The sequence below is a fragment of the Bos taurus genome, chromosome 22 (genome assembly GCF_002263795.3).
Source record: "Bos taurus isolate L1 Dominette 01449 registration number 42190680 breed Hereford chromosome 22, ARS-UCD2.0, whole genome shotgun sequence".
In the NCBI taxonomy this organism is placed as follows: Eukaryota; Metazoa; Chordata; class Mammalia; order Artiodactyla; family Bovidae; genus Bos; species Bos taurus.
Window position 1 is genome coordinate 56,868,508 of NC_037349.1, and position 24,875 is coordinate 56,893,382.

The 24,875-nt window shown below is 42.0% G+C and overlaps 1 protein-coding gene across 2 annotated transcripts in view; it reads right to left on the minus strand.

Annotated features, from left to right (window-relative positions):
• Positions 1–13,856: 13,856 nt before the first annotated feature.
• The window catches only part of SYN2 (synapsin II), a 190,149-nt gene continuing 179,130 nt past the window's right edge, over positions 13,857–24,875 (minus strand). The window contains exons 12-13 of one of the 2 annotated variants that reach the window (XR_009492416.1): positions 14,436–15,132; positions 13,857–13,998 (exon numbers count right to left, since the gene is read on the minus strand). Coding sequence is in view for 1 of the 2 variants with exons in the window: in XM_024983311.2 (XP_024839079.1) it covers positions 14,855–15,132 (278 nt within the window). In the remaining variant the exon portion in view is untranslated. Of the gene's footprint in view, positions 13,999–14,107; positions 15,133–24,875 lie in introns of those variants that run through there. The other variant, XM_024983311.2, reaches the window with a different exon arrangement.

The window sequence follows — 24,875 nt, forward strand, 5'->3', positions numbered from 1 at the left end:
TGAAGAAACACGGGGAAACCAAAATGTGGAGCATTCTATTTAAAATAAAAGAAAGGGGGCAGGGCTTTGTGCTTTAAAAAACCAAAGTGAAGGGAAAGTGAAAGTGTGTCCAACTCTTCGCAACCCCATGGACTGCGGCCCACCAGGTTCCTCTGCCCATGGGATTTGCCAGGCAAGAGTACTGGAGTGGGGTGCCATCGCCTTCTCCGTGAGGATAGAGACTGTACCTTTTTTCCTGTTTCCCTGGTTCTCAATAACAACATCATTCTGGTGGGGAAAGCAGACCAGTTTTGGCAGCCCTGGTGGGAAAGGTGGATCTTGCATTTACCTGGGTTGGGGCTGGGAGGACCCTTTCTGGAGGGAATGCTAAATGGGTATACATGAGTGAGACAGGAGGCTCTGGGTTCACACACCCAAACAAATCATCATAAATGACAAAGACTGGTTTTGGAAAAGTTCCAGATTAAAGGAGACTAAAGAAACCTGACTCCTGAACACAATGCCTGATCCTAGGCTGGATCCCGTACTGGAGGGGGAAAAATAATATAAAACACATCTTTAGATCAACTGACAAAATTGAAGGGCAGATAAAATTATTGTGTCAGTGTTGAATTCACCAAAATTGACAACAGAGCTATAAACATACAAGATAGTATCTTTATTCTTATGAAATATAAGTTGAAGTCTTTAGGTATAAAGGATCATTATGTACAGAACTTAGTTTTAAATGGTTCAGAAAAAATATTCTTATTATATGTGTACACATACACATGTGTATGTGTGTGCACATGGGGCAAAATGTTACATATAGGAGAAGATGGGGAAAATTAAAATTTAGTCATGTAATCTTGAAGTTATTTACAAAGAGAAAGTTGTTAAAAACTGCCACCCACTCACCTTTCCTTGGCAAGTTACTTGATGATGGAACTCCAACAAAGAAATGGAGTGAAACAATGACAAGGAAGACAACAAATCCAGGAAAGTGGGAAACACCATTGGGAAAGGAAGGACAGTTCTCAGGATAATGGTGGAGGCAAGGTTGGCAAGTTCACAGGAGACCAAAAAGAACCACTAATTCTATCTGGAGGGGGAGGATGGAGAGATTCTAGAAAGATATCACCCCATGCCCCAGAATAATACCAATAGATGATCTGGCTGTGTTGAAAGGAATTCTACAGTTCTTTACAGAGTTTGGGAAGAAAGAGTGGCAGTAAAAAAAAAAAAGGCAAGAAACAATTATTAACTCTAGGGGGAAATAACTTTGTACAAGAAAAGGAATATTTTGTGAGCAATATTTACATTGAAATAATACATGTAAACACAGAATGTTCATCTTTCCAAATATTGTGAGAAAACTGTACTGAGAAAAATGGGAAAAAAAGACAAAAAGGAGTGAAGGAAAGGGATGGACATGGGTGGGTGAGGATGTAAGATGCTAAATTCACAGCCTCCATAGTTGCGAGTGAGATAATGCCCAAGCTGACCGATAAAGAAAAAGCAGTATAAGCAAATCATCTCGAAATACAGGGGGAAATATTGGAAGAAACAGAGAAATAGCAGAAGAAAGCGGTGAAAGATTGAGAAGTTCTGAGGAGCAGAATTCAGAGACGGTGGTGTGAGGAAGTGATCTGTAGTTTGGGGAGGGTGTTGTTTGTTTGTGGTAAGCTTTGTAATGCTATTTCACTTATATACTTGAATTGTTGAGACAAAAAAAATTTTTTTAACTCCAGATTTCTGCTCAGTATGATGATTACAAATTTATTTTGCATTTCCCTTTATGATAGTACTAGGATATAGGTACAGCCAAGAGGAGCTGCCAGGTAAAAAGTTTTGATTGTTATACCAATGATAAAACGTATATTCTCATATTAATTGTTTAAAACTATTAGTGTGGGGTCAAGATCACATTCAAAAAGGTCAGTTTTCATTCCAAAGACAGGCAATGCCAAAGAATGTTCAAACTACTGCACAATTGCATTCGTTTCACACGCTAGCAAAGTAATGCTCAAAATTCACCAAGGGAGGCTTTAACAGTACATGAACCGAGAACTTCCAGATGTTCAAACTGGATTTAGAAAAGGCAGAGGAACCAGAGATCAAATTGCCAAAATCCGCTGGATCATAGAATAAGCAAGAGAATTCCAGAAAAACATGTACTTCTGCTTTATTGACTATGCTAAAACCTTTGGCTGTGTGGATCACAACAGGTCAAGAAGCACAGAACCAGACATGGAAAAATGGACTGGTTCCAAATTGGGAAAGAAGTACGTCAAGGCTGTATATTGTCACCCTGTTTATTTAACTTATATGCAGAGTACATCATGTGAAATGCCAGACTGGATGAAGCACAAGCTGGAATCAAGATTGCAGGAGAAATATCGATGACCTCAGATAGGCAGATGATGCCAACTTTATGGCAGAAAGCAAAGAAGAACTAAAGAGCCTCTTGATGAAGGTGAGAGAGGAGAGTGAAAAAGCTGCTTTAAAACTCAACATTCAGAAAATGAAGATCATGGCATCTGGTCCCATCACTTCATGGCAAATAGATGGGGAAACAATGGAAGTAGTGACAGACTTTTTATTTTGGGGGAGCTCCAAAATCCCTGCAGATCATGACTGCAGCCATGAAATTAAAAAATGTTTGCTCCTTGGAAGAAAAGCTATGACAAACTTAGTATATTTACAAAACAGAGGCATTACTTTGCTGACAAAGGTCCATCTAGTCAAAGCTATGGTTTTTCCAGTAGTCATGTATGGGTGTGAGAGTTGGACCATGGAGTAGGGTGAGCATTGAAGAATTGATGGTTTTGAACTGTGGTGTTGGAGAAGACTCTTGAGAGTCTTTTGGACTCCAAGGAGATCAAACCAGTCAATCCTAAAGGAAATCAGTCCTGAATATTCATTGGAAGGACTGATGCTGAAGCTGAAGCTCCAATACTTTGGCCAGCTGATGCGAAGAGCTGACTCATTGGAAAAGATGCTGAAGCTAGGAAAGACTGAAGGCAGGAGGAAAAGGGGACCATAGAGGACAAGATGGTTGGATGGCATCACTGACTCAACAGACTTGAGATTAAGCGAACTCTGGGAGATGGTGAGGGACAGGGAAGCCTGCCTGGTGTGCTGCAGTCCACGGGGTTGCGAAGAGTAAGCATAACTGAGCAACATGACAACAACAATTAATGTGGGGTGGGGTGTGTGTATGTGTGTGTTGGTTTCAGGAAAAGAAAAGTTTGGGGTTTTAAATAAATCAAGAATTTGCGGCAAAACTCAAGAAGAACTTTAATCATTTGTGCTGTTTCTGTTGTTGGTTAGTGGCTAAGTTGTGTCTGACGCTTTTGTGACACCCTGGACTGTAACCCACCAGCTCCTCTGTCCATGGGGTTCCCTAGGCAAGAATACTGGAGTGGGTTGCCAAGCCCTTCTCCAGGGGAATCTTCCCAACCCAGGGACTGAACCCACATCTTCTGGTCCATTTACCAATGAACCAACTATGTTTGTGCTCAAGAGAGTAATTAGCACCCAAGTGGAGTTTGATACCTAAGAGTAAGAAAAAGAAGTACAGAGAGAGGAGTTCTGATCAAGAGAAAGTTGTTGTCTTTAATTTTGGATAAAGAACAAGATGGAAAGGTGGAAACATAGGAAAGATGTTTATTTGATTTTTACAGAGTAGGCACTAGACCTCATAATGTGGTACAAGCTGGGAAATTATTTCACCTGCAGGACAGGTGTAACAGAGCAGGGCACAAGAGGAGCTTCTACCTGTTCTATGGGTTTCAAGCTGATATTTCCCTAGGGAAGTGGGGACGCCAAGGAGAAGAGTGTGGGTGGTACAAAATCACTCACTCTGGTTGGTGGAAATTTCACGGCTAGGCAGAAATACACTGAATTTTCTTTGGCAAAAAGACATGTGTAAGAACACCAGTGATTTCTTAATCCAATTTTGCAAGTACAAACAATGACTGTGTGTTATAAAAAGGGCTATTCAGATTTAGATTTCTTCATAGTTCCAATAAGGCAAAGATCAAATTTTTAATGCAAAAAAAGAAAAGACAGGCAAGCAAGCAGGCAAGGAGTGAGAATGTTCTAAAAACTTAAGAGTCATTTAACTGCTTTATAGTTTGTATTAATAGCAAGTGGATGCCAACATGCAAAGCTGAGTTAAAATGCTATGGTTATGAGGTTTTTTTACTCTCTCGTGTCCATCTGAAATAAAGCAAAGCATATGCTTTATCAAAGGCTGATGATGTCAACGTTATTGATTGGAAGTGCTTCTTGGTTATAATGCCAAATAGCCCGTCAAAATGAAAGTTTTCAGGTCTATGATCTGGATGTTTCCAAACATCTAGACACTCAGTACCATCCAGACAAAACAGAACAAGTGACATAACACCAAACACAGACATTTCACAGAAACTTGCAGGTTGTGTCCTGACACTTGGGTGGTATGACTGGATGTGCATTGCTCTTGATCTCAGGCCTGAGGAAATGGGCTGTGCAGAGCTCATGACTTTATTTAAATCTGTCTTAAGTTAGCTTGGCTTTTTGTTGAAATGAGTTATGATTGCAACTCTTTAATAATCATATGCACAAGTTTGACTGTGTGGTTTAGCACATCAAAAAAAAAAAAAAGACAGATTTGTACCCTGGGGTTTCTAAACCTGGGTCAGGACGGGTTGGTTACGTTTATTTTAGTGATCAATTTGGTCTCAAGCGGGCAACCTGGTGGCCGAGTTTTTAAACATAACAGAAACCAGGTGTGACCTAGTTGTCTTTTGACGGGTTGAACTGAAGTCAGAGCAAGAATGAGTATCCTCTCAGACCACAGTATTTCCCCAGGAGATTCAAGAATGAGGAGCACCCAGTCCCTGGAGGAACATTTTCCTAAACTCACCTACTACCCCAAATTTGGAACTTAAGAGAGAGGAGAGAATTTAAACAAATGAGTGATAAAGAAAGAAAGAAACAAAGAAATGCTTCCTTTCATCAGTAACTCCTAAAGCTTTTAATATATATGGGTACATACATAGATATGGATCTAGAGCCAACAACAAAAAAGCCTACCTCTCATAGTTCTAACAAAGAGTGAAAAGAAAGTCCCTAACCAAATCCTCCTATGTGATAAAGAAGTAATGGAGATGGAAACAAACGAAAGCGCTGCCTGGTTTTCTGAGTTTCTGAGGTCTTTAGTGAGAGAGAACATTCTTCTTGGCTCTGGATGACAACATTTCACGTGTGACCCTGTGGGAAGCTTACCCTTCTTCCATAACAATACCGGATTCTCTTTCCAGAACTACCTATGGTTTGGAGCCCATCACATAATGAAATTGCAACATGTGAGAGCAGGAAAGGACACCTCAGAGGGAATTCAGTTCAACTCGTTTGCCTTCTCCACCAAGGAGTATCAGTCACTTAGTCATGTCCAACTCTTGTGACCCCATGGACTGTAGCCCGCCAGGCTGCTCTGTCCATGGGATTCTCCAGGCAAGAATACTCAAGTGGGTTGCCACTTCCTTCTCTAAGGGATCTTCCTGACCCAGGGACTGAACCCAGGTCTCCTGCACTGTGGGTGGATTCTTTACTGTCTGAGCCATCAGGGAAGCCCTCTGCAGGAAAGAAGGAAAATGATAAGTCCCTGATCCTAGGTCCTGAAGCGAATAGGAGGCAGAGCCCAGGCGTCACATCCCCCAGCGCTGCACTCTCTGCTGTGGTGCTCCCGTCCTGCGTGAGAGGGGCGTGCATCTCTCTCGTTCCTGCTTAACTCTCATAACTTTTCTATCTCCCAGACATGCTCTTGGCTTGCCTCTGATCTTTTCCTGGTTCTCATAAACTAATCCTGTAGCTTCTAACCTTTAAGTGTTGAATCTTTGCTGAGATAACATCTATAAACAACTTACTGAAAACATCGTGGCAAAACAGTGCAATGAAAAGAATATTAAATTTGGATATAAGGGACTCTCCTGGTGGTCCAGTAGTTAAGAATGTGTAATAGTGCAGGGGACATGGGTTTGATCCCTGGTCAGGGAACTAAGATCCCACATGCCTCAGAGCAACTACACCTGAGCACCACACACCACAATAGAGAATCCATGCACTACAAGGAAACCGTGCCATGCACAGAAGATCCTGCATGCAGCAGCTAAGACCAAACACAGCCAAATTCATAACCAAATGAATATTTTTTAAAATTGGATGACTACATTGTCATCCCGAGTGTGTCTTTAATTTTCTGTAGCATTGGGCAAGTTGCTCTGCCTTTCTCTTGCAGGGTTTTCTGATCTATAAAATTAAATATTTTTCCTACTTCTATAATTTTGTATGGTTGCTTTGCTTTTTAACAAATTTAACTGTGAAAACAAACAACAACAACAAAAAAAAACCCTGTTCTTTTTAATCTTCATAATGCCTTATCCACTGGAACCAACCTATATTCTTCATGTTTTGTCGTGGTCTCAGCTTCCCTTTCCATCCAGAAAAATGGGAATTATCTCGACATAGTTCTCTTTATACTCTGCTTACCACAGCACCATACACATTCAATAGCTTAATAAGTATTTTTCAATGTGATGATGACGACAATTATAAAACATAGTGCAAACGTTGACATTCTAATACCTGACATTTGAAAATCGTTTTGTTTTACCCCTCTTTTCAAAACACTGGTTTCAGCAAAAGAAAATTAATTAAATTGCTCTAGGGTTCCACCCCTGCATGCTAAGTCACTTCGGTCTGTCCGACTCTACGGACTGTAACCTGCCAGGCTCCTCTGTCCAGGGAATTCTCCAGGCAAGAATACTGGAATGGTTTGCCATGCCCTCCTCCAGGGATCTTCCTGATCCAGGGATCAAATTTGCATTGCCGAGGCTCCTCCATTGCAGGCAGATTCTTTACCACTGAGCCACCAGGGAAGCCCAGGGTCTCATCCCAAGCCAAACTTAATAACATTTGAAGGATCCTAGGAGAGGGAAGGACAGGGAAGCCTGGCGTGCTGCGGTCTACAGGGTTGCAAAGAGTTGGACACGACTTACTGACTGAACAATAACAGCAAGGAGAGGCACATTTCTTTCCTGGCCCCTAATAACCAGGTTTTGTTTAATTTGTTCAAAAAATATTGGAATTCAAGTGGGATAAAGAAATATTTGAAACAGAGGCAAACTAAGGTTTTAGCCCTTGGGAAGACTATGGTATTTCTTTCTTTTTAAAAAACGTGTTTAAAAGAAAAATGAACACCTTTTTGGGAGATGAAAGGAGGTAACTGGTTTACAAATAAGAGTTATTCAGGTTTCTGGATTTTCTTTAGGATTTGCCATAACATGTTCCCTGGAAAAGGAATTCTATGCCATTGGAAAGGGTGCAGACAAGTCTAAAATAAAAGTTGAATAGTCGAAGGTAACTGCCCAGTAGTAAATATGAGTCATCATCCCAAATGATAAGCAAAGGAAAACACTAAACGAGAGCAGAAGAAAGCAGAATTACTGGAAGCTTTATTGGATCACCCACAAATAGCACAACCCCTCTCCACAGAGGGGGCTTCCCTGGTGGTTCAGACGGTAAAGAAGCTGCCTGCAATGCAGAAGACCTGAGTTCAGTCCCTGGGTTAGGAAGATCCCCTGGAGAAGGAAATGGCACCCTGCTCCAGTATTCTTGCCTAGAGAATCCCACGGACAGAAGAGATTGGCGGGCTAGAGTTCATGGGGTCCCAAAGAGTTGGACACGACTTAGTGACTAACACTTTCACTTCACTTCTCCTTATAGAACAGGATTGCCTTTTGAGGCCATTCTAACTACAAGGCACCATGCTAGCTAGATGGTGGTGCGGCTTCACTGGTTTATTGGCGATTACAAACTTTTCTTTCTCCATGGCACTCTGTGTTACAGAAATGGTTTATTTCTACTTACCTTCCTGCAAAAATGAGTGCTCATTTTGAACTTACTCCTGCTTGATCCTGGTGCTAGGAACATGGGGGTGGCTTTAAATATGCTAGGGGAGACAGTCTTGCTTTATTTGGCATGACACTTCAAGAGCAATAAAAGGAAAAATGGGAGGAACTCTTAAGCCAAGTGCAATTAAAAATAGTGAACATTATCTGATCTTTCCTTCTTAGAGCTCACGGTGAGTGAGAACAGAAAGGCCATTCATTTAGGATGACAGGCAGATATGTGGATGTCTCACTAGAGAATAAAAGATGAGTTATCACTCAAAAAACATATAGGTAGGGACTTCCCTGGTTGTCCAGTGGTTAAGACTCCATGCTTCCACTGCAAGGGGCATGGGGTTTGATCTCTGGTCAGGGAACTAAGATCCTACATGCTGTGCGGTTTGACAAAAATAGAAAAAGTGACATTTATATCACAAATCTTCATATTACTGCATTCATAATGACCAGGGACTCTCCTCGTCAGTCATAAGGCCAGCCATGTATTGACCACAGGGCCTGACCTTCTGGTATTTAGAAGGATATTTGTGACATTCATTGAAATGCTTTTCAGAGAAGAATTTCTTTTCAGGGGTTCACCTCCAGAATCCACATGTACCCCATCATAATAGAAACACAGAGTTTCAAAAAAATCCTTTCTGCCAAGTTGGCCTCCAGTGAAATAAGGAGACGATAATTCCATAATACCTGTAACCATTTCTCTACCACCTTAGGAATTTTTTTTATCATATATCCCTGCTCGCTAGCTTCTCCAACATAAACAACAGGAAATTTTAAAAGGTGATGCTCAAACAAGAATTTGGATCCTATGCAAAAGCAGCGAGCGGGTTTGTAAGAAGAGTGTGAGGAAGAGGCTGAAATTTTATTTACCAGGAATTTAAGAATTATATTTTAACTGCTTCAAAGTCTCCCAGTGAGGATTCTTCAGAATTGACCATATGAACAAATAGGAATTTTGAGACAGCCAAATCATTAAACACCCTAAAACCATGCCCCCAAAGGCCTGTCTCTCATAGCTAAAGTTCCACCATTAAAGACATGGATGTTTGAATCGTAACCTAAAAGAGAGCAAATATTCCCCGAGAGATCATCACATATAAATGCACTATTATCTCTCCCCCCTTCAAGCATCATAGTCTTGTCATGGTGAAGGGGCTCACGTCAGCTCAGTGAAGCTATGAGCCATGCTGTGCAGGGCCACTCAAGATGGATGATCATAGTGAAGAGTTTTGACAAAACGTGGTCCACTGGATAGGCTTCCCTGATAGCTCAGTTGGTCAAGAATCCACCTGCAATGCAGGAGACCCTGGTTCAAATCCTGGGTCAGGAAGATCCATTGGAGACTGGAGGAGGGAATGGCAAACCACTCCAGTATTCTTGCTGTGAGAATCTCATGAATAGTATGAAAAAGCAAAAAGATATGACAGCAGAAGATGAGCCCCCCGCCCCCAGGTCAGAAGGTGTCCACTATGGTAGTGGGGAAGAGCAGAGGGCGATTACGAATAGCTCCAGAAAGAATGAAGTGGCTGAGCCAAAGCAGAAGCGACACTCAGCTGTCGATGTGTCTGGTGGTGAAAGTATCTCTCCATACTGCCACAGTGTGACTTTTATGGTCTGGTTCTACTTCTAGCGTGATCTCTGCCTAAGAGCAGATTTGGAGAGCATGTACAGGTGATGGTGACCCTAGTGGGGAGTGAGATGTGGGGTGGGGTAGAGATGGAGGGAAGGAGATGGTGCATGGGCCGTGGAGAAAAAGGTATGCAAAACAGGGGCGGCCTGACCCAGGAACCTCTGGTTGACCGCAGTGAGAGCGTCTTGTCTGCCTGGGAGCTGCATGGGCCCCTGAGCAACCAAAGAAAGGAGAGGAGGGAGGGGAAGGGGATCCTGAAATGAATTTTATCCTCACAGTTTGGTTTAGTTCTGACTCTTGGCCACCTTGACAGACAGGATGACAAAGATTTTAAGCTTGGTGACTTAGTCAGCTCTGGGGAGGAGAGGGCTGCAGAATGGAGGCGTGTTTGGGCCTGCCGTGGTGTGTGTGTGTGTGTGTGTATGTGTGTGTATGTGTGTGTAGGAATTGGGATCAGGAGTTTGCCAGCAGAGCAGGCATTGCTGGTATGAATAGCAGAGTGATCTTGGTTAGCATAGTTAAGCAGAACTAAGAATCAGAAGACAGGCTGGCTTGGGAGGCTAGTGGGTGGGTGGTGAGGAGCTCTGTGGCTGGGAAATGCTGTATTGATCTTTGCGCTTTTTTTTTTTTTTGCATCGCACCCTCTTTGTCTTTTTCTCTCTTGTCATTTTGTGTTTGTCTCATCTTTCCTTTTTTTTCTTTTAAATGTGGTTTAAAAAAAAAAAAAACCATACGACTCAGAATTTACCCTCTTAACCACTTCTAAGTGTCCAGTTCACTAGCATTACGTATATTGACAATGACGAGCAACCAACCTCCAGAACATCTTTATCTCGCAGAACTGAAATTGCGACGGTTAAAGAACAAGACCCTACGTCTCCTCCCCTCAGTCCCTGGCAACCACCATGCTACCTTCTGTTTCTGTGAATCTGACGACTCTAGGGACCTCATATGAGTGGAGTCTTAGAGATTCTGTCGCTTTGTGACTAGTTTACTTCCCTTCACTTAGTTCCATGTTGCAGCATGTGTCAGAATCACCCCCTTCTTCGGGACGGATAATGTTCCGTCGTGTGTATGGACCACATTTGGTCTCTCCGTTCATTCACCAGTTGAGGGGTGCTTCCACCTCTTGGCTATTGCACATGCTTTCCGTTTCCAGCAGTTCCTTTGCCTCTTCCTTAATTGTACACATCAGGAAACTGGAGTATATTTTACATTATTTATTTACTAAATAAATCAACAGGAGAAAGGCAGGAAGCGTAACATATGGAAATCAGCTTAGTGCCCAGTTCACTGTATGACCACAGAGAAGTTAATATTGCTGAGTCCTCTATACATCTGTAAACTGAGGGATTCGGTCTAGATGAATGTCCTCCCAAGGTGCGCAATTTCTTGTACTCTCTCCTTATTTTTAAAGTGGGAGGGTTAAATTATTATCTTAAATCAAGTAGATAGTTCCTCACTGGTTTTGGATTTTTTTTTCCCTTAGAGTAAACAATATTTTTTTTTTAGAGTAAACAATATCTTAAGAAAAAAGCCTCCGCTTCTGAACTCCTTTTATGAGTCTGTATATATTTTCCACTTGTACTGCCTTTAACATGTAATGAATTTCCTACAGATAAATGCTAATATTGTCTCTTTTAAACCTTAGCCTCAATCAAGGCTTTTAATACACAAATATCCATTGAGCTCTTATATATGTCCAGAATTCTGTTAGTCACCATGGAGGCTTAAAAAGAGAGAGAGAGGGAGCAGTATAAGACAATGGTACTGCTCTTAAGAAGCTCAAAACCTAGTGAACGGCATCCCAGGTTTGTTGTTGTTGTTGTTATTCAGTCGCTAAGTCGTGTCTAATTTTTTACAACCCCATAGACTGTAGCACTGGAGAAGGCAATGGCAACCCACTCCGTTACTCTTGCCTGGAAAATCCCATGGATGGAGGAGCCTGGTAGGCTGCAGTCCATGGGGTCGATAAGAGTCAGACACAACTGAGTGACTTCACTTTCACTTTTCACTTTCATGCATTGGAGAAGGAAACAGCAACCCACTCCAGTGTTCTTGCCTGGAGAATCCCAGGTATGGGAGAGCCTGGTGGGCTGCTGTCCATGGGGTCACACAGAGTCGGACACGACTGAAGCGACTTAGCAGCAGCAGCAGCAGACTGAAGCACCAGGCTCCTCTGTCCTCCACTAGCTTCCAGAGTCTGCCCAAATTCATGTCCATTGAGCTGGGTGATGCTATCTAACTTATCTCATCCTCTGCTGCCTCCTTCTCCTTATCCCAGGTTTGGGGAAGTAATTTTTTCACAATTTCCTTTCAACTTATTCTAAGTTATTCTTGGATTTTTATCTTCACCACTGTTTCTAAAATCAATTGACTCTGTGATGTTTCTCTGGTTTTCCTTCCTCATTCAGAACATAAGATATTTTCTGACCTGGTGGATATTAATACAAATCCAGTCTTTCATAAGCTATAGTCATTGCATGCATGGCGTGAGCATTCTGTATTTCACCCATGAAGGCATGTCATGAAGAAGAATTGGAAACAAAATTTTTAAATTATTCATAAGAAATGTTGAGTTTATGGAAAGGAGAAGGATTATGAGCACACCATCAAAGTCAAGTAAATATTGACAGATTTTAGTGAAGGACCCTGGAACTAGGGAGAATCCAACAGGGCACGAAAATGGACTTTGGACCAATTGAATAAGCCAAACAACATTTAAGAACTGCGCTACTCTGAAGAATTAGTATGGGCTTATTGAACTCATTAAGTCTCAAGGAGAGGCAGAGGCTTAAGCATAGTGTTGAATAAGAGTTTGATTGATGAAGACAACAGGCTTAAAGGAAAACATGCAAATAAAAGACCCGCCCTTCCACGTGATTTGGCAGCTGCTGTTACACGTGGCTGCTTCCACTCCAAGCGCTGCCTCTGGAGTCGAGGCACCCCCATTGAAACTGCTGTTGCTACAGGATGAATTGGGTGTCATCCCCCAGTTCATCTGTTGAAGTTCTAACCCGCAGCACTTCAGATTGTGCCCATATTTGATGACAGCATCTCTACGGACCTGATTAAGTTAAAATGAGGTCGTTAGGATGGGCCCTTATACAGTATCACAGATGTTCTTATAAAGAAGTATAAGTCTGGGGACTTCCCTGGTGGCCCAGTGCTTAAGAATCTGCCATGTAATGAAGGGGACGCAGGTTTGATCTCTGGTCATGGAACTGTAAGATCCCACGTGCATGGAGCAACTAAGCCCATCTGCTGCAACTAGGGAGTCCCTACACTGCAACGAAATACCCCACGTGATGCAAAGAAGATCCCATGTGCTGCAACTAAATTTTTTACTTGCAGACAAGTAGATGATAAATACATAAATATTTTTTAGAAGAAAGGTAAATGTAGACACAGATATTTACAAGAGGGAAGACTCAGGGAGAAGTCAGCCACTTACAAGCCAACAAGAGAGGCCTGGAACAGATGTTTCCATCATGGCCAGCCCTCACGGGGAACCAGCCCTGAGGCCATCTTGGTCTCGGACTTCCAGCCTCTAACCGTGAGACGGTAAATGTCTGTTGTTTAAGCCACCCGTCCTGTGGTGTAGTCACGGCACCCTGATCTGACTAACACGGCCGTGACATGCATCTTTATTTCGTTTATTTAACAAACACCTCTAGAGCTTACTATATGTGCCAGGCATGCTGTGAGCAGCTTTATGAACATTAATTTAATCCTCATAACGGCTCCATGAGGTAGGGACTACTCTGGTCCCCGGTTTGCAGATGGGGGAGCCTCAGCACATGGAAATGTAGCAACTTGCTCGGAGTGTCCTGCTCGGTAAGGAAGGGAGCGAGGACGCGAACCTGGGCAGCCTGACTCAGGTCCGCGTGCTGAAACCCCTCTGATATACCGTCTCTCTGCTTTTGTCTACTGAGATTTAAGCAGGGGTTCCAACATACAGGTTAAGACCTGTCTCCACAGAGTGTATTTTGTGTGTGTGTGTGTGTGTGTGTGTGTGTGTGTGTTTAAACGCAACACCATCCCCTCACTCGTTGCCAAGTAGATGGAAATCACATTTCATAATGTTTTTCTAGATTTTTAAGCTCTCACATCAAGGAAAATAATTCAGGATTCCTGAAAAAATATTTGCTGACCCTTCATGAGAGGCAGACCATCAGACTCCCCAGGCTTTGAATGAAGAATTCTTATTTCTTACCGGGGCACATTCCACGGAGGTAGGAGAGGAGCGATGTTGTCTTCTCGGTTGGCCTGCAGATAACTTCTTCCAGCTATGAGGAATGTTGGAGTGTAGCAGGAAGGAGCGGGCCCTGACACTGCAGCCTGGCATGGAGGCAGACCAAGGCTCTGGGCTGTTAGCAGACCACCGCCCAACGTGTGTGCGGGTGCTTGACGTCAACGTGTGAAAAAGTCTTTCTACAGAATCAACCAGAGGAGCCAAACATTACTAATCACATTTCTCATGTTTAGCAATTAAATTACAAACATTTTCAGAACAATGAGAAACGAGGAAGGGGCGGAAATCAGTGTAGGAGAGAGGGAACCCTTTATCCCTGGCCAGAAAGCACAAGGGTTTTGAAGCTTGGTGTTGTCCCGGTGGCATTTTCCATGAGGAGAGCGTGAGAGCTGGACTGCAGTGCGGCAGGGAGAGTTAATTCCTTTCTAATCATTAAATGGAAGGAAAGTACACATGTCCGACCTGCCGAACATGCACTGGGCCGCACACTTTCCCACACCCTACCCTTGAGAGTTTCAGGTTGAAAGACTTTGTTTGCAGTCCTTCATTGCTCAGAGTCTTGAGTGGAGGAGCCAGAAACACACCTCTTTACTCCTTCCCATTTCAGCTGACTCACCTGTGGCTTTTATGGAGGCGATCATGAGAGGCCAAAGTAGGGCAGCGGAGGTCAAGGTGGTGCCAGCAAAAAGTCTGGACTTTAGTGAATCAACATACTTTGTGATTGAAAAGATAGAGTGAAGGAAGGACTTCTTACACTGCATGCATTCGGCGCTTTTACTGGAACCCAGGTTATGCAGGGAACACCTTGGCAGAAGGAGGGCAACAGAGCTTTTTCCAATTATGAGTGACAAAACAAGCCAACATACGCTCAGTAAGAAAGGGGCTCTTCCCCACCATCTCCTCTCTCGACCAGTCCAAAGCTCAGCTTCTTTAAAATGATATATGTGCTTTTCTGTCTTGTTCTAAAAGGAAGCACCGATGCTATTTTTTTTGGGTGGGGGTCTCCAGATGAGATTGTTGTATGGCATCACCGACTCAATGGACATGGGTTTGGGTGGACTCCGGGAGTTGGGGATGGACAGGGAGGCCTGGCATGCTGCGGTTCATTGGTTCGCAAAGAGTCAGACATGACTCAGCGACTGAACTGAACTGAACTATCTCTGGTGTTTCCAAACAGGCCCCAGTCCCAGAATTTCCACTACGGAGACATCCTAAGCAAGCTGGTTGGCAAGTCTCTCCTGATGGTCTGGGAGCCAGGTCCGCCCCAGGTGTTCTACTGTTGATGTGCGCTGCGGGGAGCCGGCTTAGAACACCTGAGAACAAAAGGAGAAAAACATTATGAAATGTGATTGCTACCTGGGCTATGTCAGATAGGAAGGAAACAAGTCTTTTGTAAGGAAGCAGGTCTCAGCCTGAATCTCAGGGCCTCAGTAAAGAACGCCAGGAGATTGGTGGTTTGATGGGGATGGTGGTGGTGATGGCGGTGGTGGTTGTGGTGATGGTGCAGGACAGTCAAGGATTTCTAAACGAGAACACCTCATGGACGTGCTGCCCTTAAGGGATCAGCACCCGCCAAACCTGGGGTAGGGACGTGGTTCATTCTGGCGCGGTCCATTCATTTTGGGCAAATATAAGAAGCAAGATCAGATCCGCCCACATCAGGCTTGTGAGAAAACTCCATGAGACGGCCAGGGAACTGGGAGATGTTCTGTAACTGAAACCTTTGTAGTTCTCGCGTATCTTTGGAGATAACTGCTAGAGGACGAAATTATAGATAAGGTCAAGACCGGGTTCGGCTTCTTTACTGGATAGTTTAACTTAAATTGAAGGCTTTGGAGAGTTCTAATTCTTCAGGTCATGCTGAAAGCCAAAAAAAAAAAAAGTTGCAAGCCACCTCCCACCCAAAACTGAAGTTCTTTATCACTCTTTTAAAGAGACACCATGACAACAACACCGCAGGTAGTTTTTATGCTCCTTCAGGTCCTTCTAACTTGAATAACAACATTGCTAGTTTATCATTCTCAGCTAAGTCAGGCAATACCTGCTATGCAGGATTTCTCAGCAAAATGATTTACTGCAAGAAACTATCAATTGCCTGTCTCTCTTGGTGACTCTAGAGAGACTGACAAAGACCAGAGATATGAAAGGAAAATATTTGTGAAATAAAATTAGAGTCCTTGCTCCTTCCACTTGGCACCAGTCTTATCTCTCTAGAGTAATTCTAAGACTCTTATTCAAGTTGAAAGCTCAGCCTGCCTTTCTGTGATGAATATTTGCATCATTGAATAATTTATTTGTTACTCATTTAGCTAACCAATTTATTTCAGGGGCAGACTAAGTATACAGGGTGTGAACTAATTTGCACGTACTTTTTGATCAGAATAATAGTTTCATTCTGCCACAAGTGATGCTAAAACTCACACAAAGAAGCATAGTATGTAAGGTGCTTTGTAAAAGGAACTTGCACATTTTCTGATTATTTTAGTACATAGGGTTCATGCTATGCTAAGTCGCTTCTGTTGTGTCCGACTCTGTGCGACCCTAGGGACAGCAGCCCACCAGATTCTCTAGGCAAGAATACTGGAGTGGGTTGCCATTTCCTTCTCCAACATAGGGTTCAAGTAGAGCTTACAAAGGGCTTCCCTGATGGCTCAGATGGTAAAGAATATCCCTGAAATGAAGGAGACATGGGTTCAATCCCTGGGTGGGGAAGATCCCCTGGAGAAGGAAATGGCAACTCATCACTGCAATATTCTTGCCTGGGAAATCCCATGGACAGAGGAGCCTGGCAGGCTACAGTCCATGGGGTCACAAAGAGTTGGACACAACTGAGTGACTAACACTTTTCACTTTTCACTTTCTTTCACAGCTTCCAAAAAAGTCTCATCTCTATTTTAATGTAGTTACCTCTTTAATGAACTTATCTCAAGATACAGTCATATTCTGAGGTGTTGAGACTTAGGTTTTCAACATATGAATTTTGAGGGGACATCATACAGCTCATAACACTGAATTTTGTATTAGTCATATCTCCTATGGTCTGAATGTTTGTGTCCCTCCAAAATTCATATATTGAAACCTAATCCCCAAGGTCACGGTATTAGGAGGTGGGATCTCTGGGAGGTGATTAAGAGGCTGGAAATCTACTAGAAAGTGGATTAGTGCCCTTTAAAAAGTGGCCAAAGAACACATATTTGCCCCGGACCACCACGTGAGAACACGGTGAAGAGGTTTTGTCTATAAGCCAGGATGCAGGCCTTCACCAGACACTGAGTCTTCCAATGCCATGATTTGGACTTCCAACCTCTTAACACTGTGAAATAAATTTCTGTTTTTAATAAACCACCCAGTCTTTGGTATTTTAGCAGCCCATACAAACGGGCCACTTGGGGTCCTTGGTTCTCTGAGTCAACAGGCACAGATTAAAAGGAAAAAAAAAAAAAGAGTCTCATAAGGTTATTTTTTAAAAAACAAAAAGCCCTAGTATTGGATGAAAGTGCCTAAATATTTTCTCACCCCAACTGATTTGTGTTGGTTAAATTCTGCTGATGGATTGCATAACTGAATTAGGAAAAAGGAATGCCAGAAACCCGCTTGAGGTTCAAAGGATAATGAAGTTAAAATAACTGTGGTATCTAAAGTACTGAGTCAAGAGAATGTCCTGGGTTCATGGAAGGAGTTAGAGAGAAAGGAAAAGGAATTCAGTGGTAACTGTGGTGAAGAAGTACGGTTTCTGAATTGACAGATGAGGGATCTAACTTCACATTCTGGTGCTTGTCGCCTCACCCTGGGGCCTCCACAGAACGAGGCGCTTGCACTAGATGATCTCTGAGGTCCTTCAGTGTCTATTAGTCTGTAAAACAGGGGACATCCGTTTAGAGGATGCCAGGTTTGATCAGTAACACATTTTTGTTTATATGTGATTTAAGTAAATAAAAATTTGTACTATATTAGCATACTTAGCATTTTCTCAATGGCTTTTCCAGTCTCTGAATTCCACTTGGTTAAACAGGCTATTTAAATAAAATTAGAAACTTCCAGGTAGAATCAATGGGGTAGGATTGTCAATTATACCTCAGTTAAAAAAATTAATGGGTAGGGAGATAATTAGAGCAAGCTATCAAAACAATAGAACAAAGATCTTAAAGAAAAGAATGAAGGTATATAATACTTGTCTAAATGTTACCAGCAAGAATATGAGAGCTAGGGAATTTGAAGAAAGCCACAGCAGGAAATGCAAAGAGCCAACTCATTGGGAAAGACCCTGATTCTGGAAAGAGGGCAAGAAGAGAAGGGGGCAACAGAGGGTGAGATGGTTGGATGGCATTACCAGTTCAATGGACATGAGTTTGAGCAAGCTCCTGGAGATAGTGAAGGAAAAGGAAGCTTGGTGTGCTGCAGTCCATGGGGTCACGAAAGAGTCAGACATGACTTAGCATCTGAACAGCAAATACCAACAGTGGGAAAATATGTGTCCATAAATAATCTTTTGTTTTGGACCATCAACTTTGGTTTAAAAGAGTTAAGAAAACATAGAGGATGGTCCAAATAAACGTTTCAAACATTGAAGAGATAAAATAACATTAAAAAAAATCCTTGACACTTCAGTCTACCAGTGGAGACCTCTTCAATAAAGGTGGTTCTCTGAATAAATGTTAGCCTATAATCTAATCTATTTGGAAACCTCATTTTTATAACCTCCACTAGTCAACTTCAAAATCTCCACACAAAGAAGAAATTCTATGGAAAACATGGAAATCAAGAACTGGGAGCAAAATGGGGCAAGAGGGAAGACCTGTCCTAAGACACACAGGTACCACTGCTGTGAAGGACACCGGCAGGGCTGAGGTCACACCACCTGCCTTAGTGGAGGTTCCCTGGGACACAGACCTGGAGGTGGAGATCTGCCTGCAGGAGGGTCAGCCGGGATCTTCTCAGCAGCAAGCCCTGGAAGGCAGTGAGGGAAGCAGGACTGCGTATGAGGAGAAGTCGAGCTGTGAAGAAGCTGCAACAAAGCTTCAGCCAATCCTGCCAAAAGTTCTGGAGCTGGGGTGGCCTTTCAAAGCTGCCTCAAGTCAAAACGAGAAGATTGGGTCTTTGTACAAGCCCATGTACTGGATGTAAGCGGCACCTGGGAGAGAGCGTAACCTGGGGTGAAGCAGCTGCCCAGGGCTGAGGGCAATGCCCAGAGAGAAACTCGACTGTAAGCTTTCAGCAGTCAGTGCTGTCAGCTACTGGGGGACGTAGTCCTCAGCTGGGGGAAGGAGGACTTGGGTCCTGCACTAAAGGTCACCAAGTCTATGCACCACAGATAACGAACCTGATTCACAGGAGTCTCTGCACAAGAAACCTGGCAATACGTCATCTACGCCCACATTCGATGAGAACTGACACATGCAGAAGAGAATTAAAAACGTCTTGATAACAGGACATTGTAACCGCTGACAGTGTACCTGTGAGATAGGAGCCAAAGAAAAATGACACGAAGGAGGAAAACAACAACAACAACAACAACAACTTAAAGGGCAAGGCGTCCAGAATCAGTTAGTGTCGTAGAGAAAACGGATCCTAGCGTCTCACTATGCCTGATGGCATCGTCCTATCACACAGCCCATCACTCTGATGATCAGATCATCAAGAAAGCACTATTCCTTACATTTTGTTTATAAAGCCAAAACAGATTTCAGGAAAATTTCCTTCCAGCATGTAGTTGATGGTTTAAAAGCTTGACTGCTTACTCATGGCTGTTCAGACTCCACCCCCTTCTCTGGAGGATCTGAAGCTCATTAGGCATGGCTTCAACAAGAGCTTTGTTAGGTAGATGTTCCCACCACGTGTCTGTGGCAGTGGCTCTGTATCCTATTTCTTTCCTTCCTTAATCAGGTCCCCTGGGGAGTGCACTTGATAAGCACGAGGCCAGGTACTGATTCTTGCAGGTCGATTGCAGGTTTGGAGCATGCTCTTTGCCTCATCAGTCATCTTGTCCTTGCTTACATGGCTTAAGAAAATTTCCTGCCAGCAGGTAGACTTCTGCTCCGGCTCAGCCATTCAGCCAGTCTCTTTGCTGTCTTATAAAGAAGACACAGTAAAAGCAGATTTCGGACCAGCTTTCAGAGGCTGTATGCCTGCGACCTGGGGGGCAGTGAGAAGTTGTTGCATTTCAACGGTTAAGTATGAGGAGAAAGTATTCCTGAAAATTAACCTAACTGGAAAGTCAATGAAAGTATTTTTTTTTTTTTTTATGAAACGCTGAATCATTCTCATGCATGGAGCCAGGAGTTTATGCAATTTCTCTTTTATCACCGGAAGATCTTTAGTAATTGTGGGCACTCCTCTTATTTCAATAGCTTCAGAGAGGGATTGTTGACACCTTAGATTAAGCCAGTGGATACATGCCACCTTTTTCCATTCATAAAGTCAAAGCACCAGGCATGTGCTAAAAACCTGAAAGTCATTAAAGAACTGGACTTCAGTCTTTTTTTAACCTTGATTTTTTAACATTTTTGTAAGATCTTTATATCATGAACACAATCAGCAATCCTTTTTTTTTTGTAATTTAATTCTTATGGCAGTAGGAAATGGCAACCCAATCCAATATTCTTGCCTGGAGAATCCCATGGACAGAGGAACCTGGTGGGCTACAGTCCATGGGGTCGCAAAGAGTCAAACACGACTGAGCAACTGAGCACACACATGGTGGCAAGAACTTAACGTGAGATCTACCCATTTAAATTTTTCAGCATACAATGCAGCTCTGTGGACTCTAGGTACAAGGCTGCATAGATCTCTAGAACATACTGTCTTGTTTAGCCCATTGATTAGTAGCTCCCCGTTTCCCCCACCTCGAGCCTCTGCCAACCACCATTCCACTCTGATTCTACACATTTGACTATTTTAGATTTTTCATGAGTGGAACCACGACGTGTTTGTCTTTCTGCGACTGGCTTACTTCACTTAGCATGATGTCCTCGAGGTCCATCCATGTTTCCCTCGCTTTGGGGGCTGGATCGTGTCTCATTGTGTGCATGTGGCACATCTTCCTTATCCACTCGTCCGTGGAAGGGCATGTAGGTTGTTTCCGCGTCTTGGTTACTCTGAAGGCTGGTGCAGTAAACATGGATCTCCTAGGGATCTGAGGAGTCTTCTAATCCTCAGCACCTCAAAATGGATCCATTCCGTCTCTCTCCTCCCCTCATCGTCCTTTGTCCTCAGATAAGCCTTCAGGCTTATATGGCATTTCTAGCGAACACACTGACTCACAGTGTGAAAAGTGTAACACATTATACCCTGGCAACCGCTTTGCCAACTAAATCGACAAAATTGGACATAATCTCAAAAGCAGATCTTACACATCCATATCTTATAAAGATTTTATTTTCTTTATGAAACTGTATACAAATGTTAGTATACTTGACCTCAAGAATATGGTTGGATGACTTAATTCCAGTAACCTTGAAGCAAATTGGAGCTTATTATTTGCACCTCAGTAATTGAAGGCATATACAGAATATACTCAAGTTTTCCTAATTTTATGTTAGGAATCACAGAAGACAGCTAGTGTCACTAGAGTTAGATTTCTTTTGTTTTGAAGATCAACTAAAGGCCGGTTGTGAAGGGATAATGTCAAGAAATACGCATGGCCTGGGAGAAAGAATGAACCTTAAATTAAACTGGTAATATAACTTAAAGCATTCTACTTTAAAGTGAAAACTTAAAGTTTCTCCAAGCTATAGGGTACCTGATTACACAATTGGTGATTTATTTTACTATATTTCACTCATCCCTATTTAACCTTGAGTCGGAACACAGCTATAAGCTATTATTTTTCCATGAGACTGAAATGCAGATTGGAGTTCTGCTTCTAGCTGTGATGGAATAACTAGTACCAGACTTGCTCTCCAGCTAGACAACGAAAAAACTGAACAAAATTTATGAAACAATTGTTTTCCAGACAGCAGACAATAGAGAGCATAGCACTGCTGTCCTCAGGAGAAGACAGACAAAAGGGGTTAGGCCTATGTGCACCCCAGTGAGCCACTGCACTTTCTGGAGTTCAGTATAGGGAAGGGGGACAGAAGCAGAACATGTAGGTCTTGCTAAGAGAAGAGACAGGGACTGGGGTTCTGGGAGGCTGAAGATCCTGGAGTTTATGGGCTAGAGTAATAGTGAGGTGGGAGCTACACTGAGAAAAAGCTTCAGAAGTTGTTTGAGCCTGAATAAGAGCATGCATAGAATGAGACCACAAAGCAGGGCTAATAACAATGATGTATAACAATTACCAGGGAAAACATGAGCAGCAGGGAGCACAGTTCACAGAGGTCATACAATGCTAGGAGACATTCAAGTGTGGACCCCCTTAAGCACCTGGATCACTCAGCACGCACCCCCGAAAGACCATACCTTAGAAATGAGGCTAAACTAACTATAAGTTAAGGTTGTCCCACACATACATAGCAAAACTTAAAAAGCAAGCCTTGAAAAGGCCAAATTCATCTCTACGTATTTTAACTGCCTGCCGAAAGCCCATAATACTCTTTGAAGGAAGATAGCAAAATTCAAACAATCAACACAAAATATCACAATATCCACTATCCAAGAAAAAGTTGTTAGACTTGTGAAGAAACAGGAAATGTGATCCATAGGCATGATTAAAAATTAGTCAGCAAAGACAGTTCTAAAAATGACAGAGATGGTGTTAATATCAGACAAGAACTTTGAAAGCTAACACAAATATTGAAGGGTTTGAATAAAAACATGAACACAATGAAGGGTGAAATTAAGATGTGTAAAAGGACTGAATAGGCATTCTAGAGCTGAAAAATACAATATCTGAAATGAAAAATGAGAATAATAGTAATTAAGAATGTGTGATGGAAGATCAGGGAACTTGAAGCCATAGATAATAGAAACTATAAAGGCCAGGTATAAAAGAAAAAAAGATTTGGAAAAAGATAGAGCCTTTGTGACTTGTGTGACAAAATTAAGTGGTCAAACATGAATGTAACAAAAGTCCAAGAAGGAGGAGAGGCAGGAAAAAAAATGGAGAAATGAAGGCCAAATTTCCCTCAAATTGGGCTTGCCTGGTGGCTCAGAGGGTAAAGAATCTGCTGGCAATGCAGGAGACCCAGGTTCGATCCCTGGATCAGGGAGATCCCTTGGAGAAGGGAATGAGAACCCACTCCAGTATTCGTGCCCGGCGAATTCCATGGACAGAGGAGCTTTAAGGGCCACAGTCTGTGCTGTCACAAAGAGTCAGACGCGACTGAGCGACTACCACTTTCTCTTTTCCCTCAAATTAAATACAAAACAAAACCAACCTATGAACCCATGAATCAAACACATTCAATGAATTCCAAGCAAAATAAATACAAAGAAAAGTACATCAAGACACTTCATGATCAAATTGCTGAAAACAAGTTATAAAGAGAAAATCTTAAAAGTAGACAGAGGGAAAAACACACATTTTAATTTAGAGGAAACAAAGATAATGACTTTTAACTTCTTTTCAGAAACCACACAAACTAGATGATTTTTAAATGCTGAAAGAAAATTTTCCAATATTCCAAGTGAAAATAGTCTTAAAAACTAAAGGTGAAATAATGACATTGTCAAGCAAATAGAACCTGGGAGAATTCAGCAGCAACAGCCTAGCACTGCAAAAAGTTCTAAAGGAAGCACTTCAGGATGAAGGCTAACAACATCAGAGGGAAATCTGGATCTAGACAAAGGAATGGTGAGTCTCAGACATAACAAATGTGTGGGCAAATTTAAAAGATTTTTTCTTTTTTATTTCTTTCAAAAAATAATTTACTGTTTGAAGGGAAAATAACAACAAGGTATTGAGTGTTTATAATATACAGAATTTTAAAAGTATAGGCAGGAGGGAGGAATGGAATATTTTTTAATTTTTTTATTGTGCCTATATATATCTATCTATAATGTGTATGTATATATATATGTGAACATAAATTTGTCTTTTTAACCATTTTAAGTTCAGCGGCATCAATTATACCCACAATGTTGTGCAAACATCACCACTATCTATTTCCAAAATAATTCATCGTCTAAAACAGAAACTCCATGCCCATGAAATAAGAATTGCCTGGCATAATACTCCCAGACTTCACATAATACTGCAAAGCAACAGTAATCAAAATAGGGTGGTATTGGCACGAAAACAGGCATACAGATTAATGGAATACAATACAGAGACCAGAAATAAACCCACATACCTATGGTTAATTAATCTATAACAAAGGCGATAAGAATATACAATGAATAAAAGATGGTCTCTTCAGTAAGTGATGCTGGGAAAGATGGACAGTTACATGTTAATCAATGAAATTAGACTACCTTCTCTTACACCATATAAAAAAATAGAATCAAAATGGTTTAAAAATCTAAATAAAAGACTTGATACCATAAAACTCCTAGAAGAGAACACAGGCAAAACAGCATTCCTGGACTTAAATCAGATCAATATTTTCTTAAATCAATCTCCCAAGGCAAAAGAAATAAGAGCAAAAATAAACAAATGGGACCAAATAAAACTTTAAAGTTTTAGCATAGCAAAGGAAAACAGCAACAAAACAAAAAGACAACCTATGAGACGGGAGAAAGTATTTGCAAATGATGCAACTGACAAGGGCTTAATTCCAAAATATACAAACAGTGCATAAAACTCAATAAAAAAAATCAAAAAATAGATTTTTTTTGACCTAAATAGACATCTCTCCACAGAAGACATACAGATGGCCAACAGGCACATGAAAAGATGCTCTACATTGCTACTTATTAGAGAAATGCAAAGCAAAACTACAATAAGGTACCACCTCACACCAGTCAGAATGGCCATCATTAAAAAGTCTACAAATAATAAATACTGAAGAAGATGTGGAGAAAAGGGAGTCCTCCTACGCTGTTGGTGCGAAGGTAGATTGGTGCAGCCAACTTTTCCATATTGTTTTTTTGGAAAACAATATGGAAGGTCTGTAATAAACTAAAAATAGGCCTACATATGATCTAGCAATCCCATTTCTGACCATATATCCAGCAA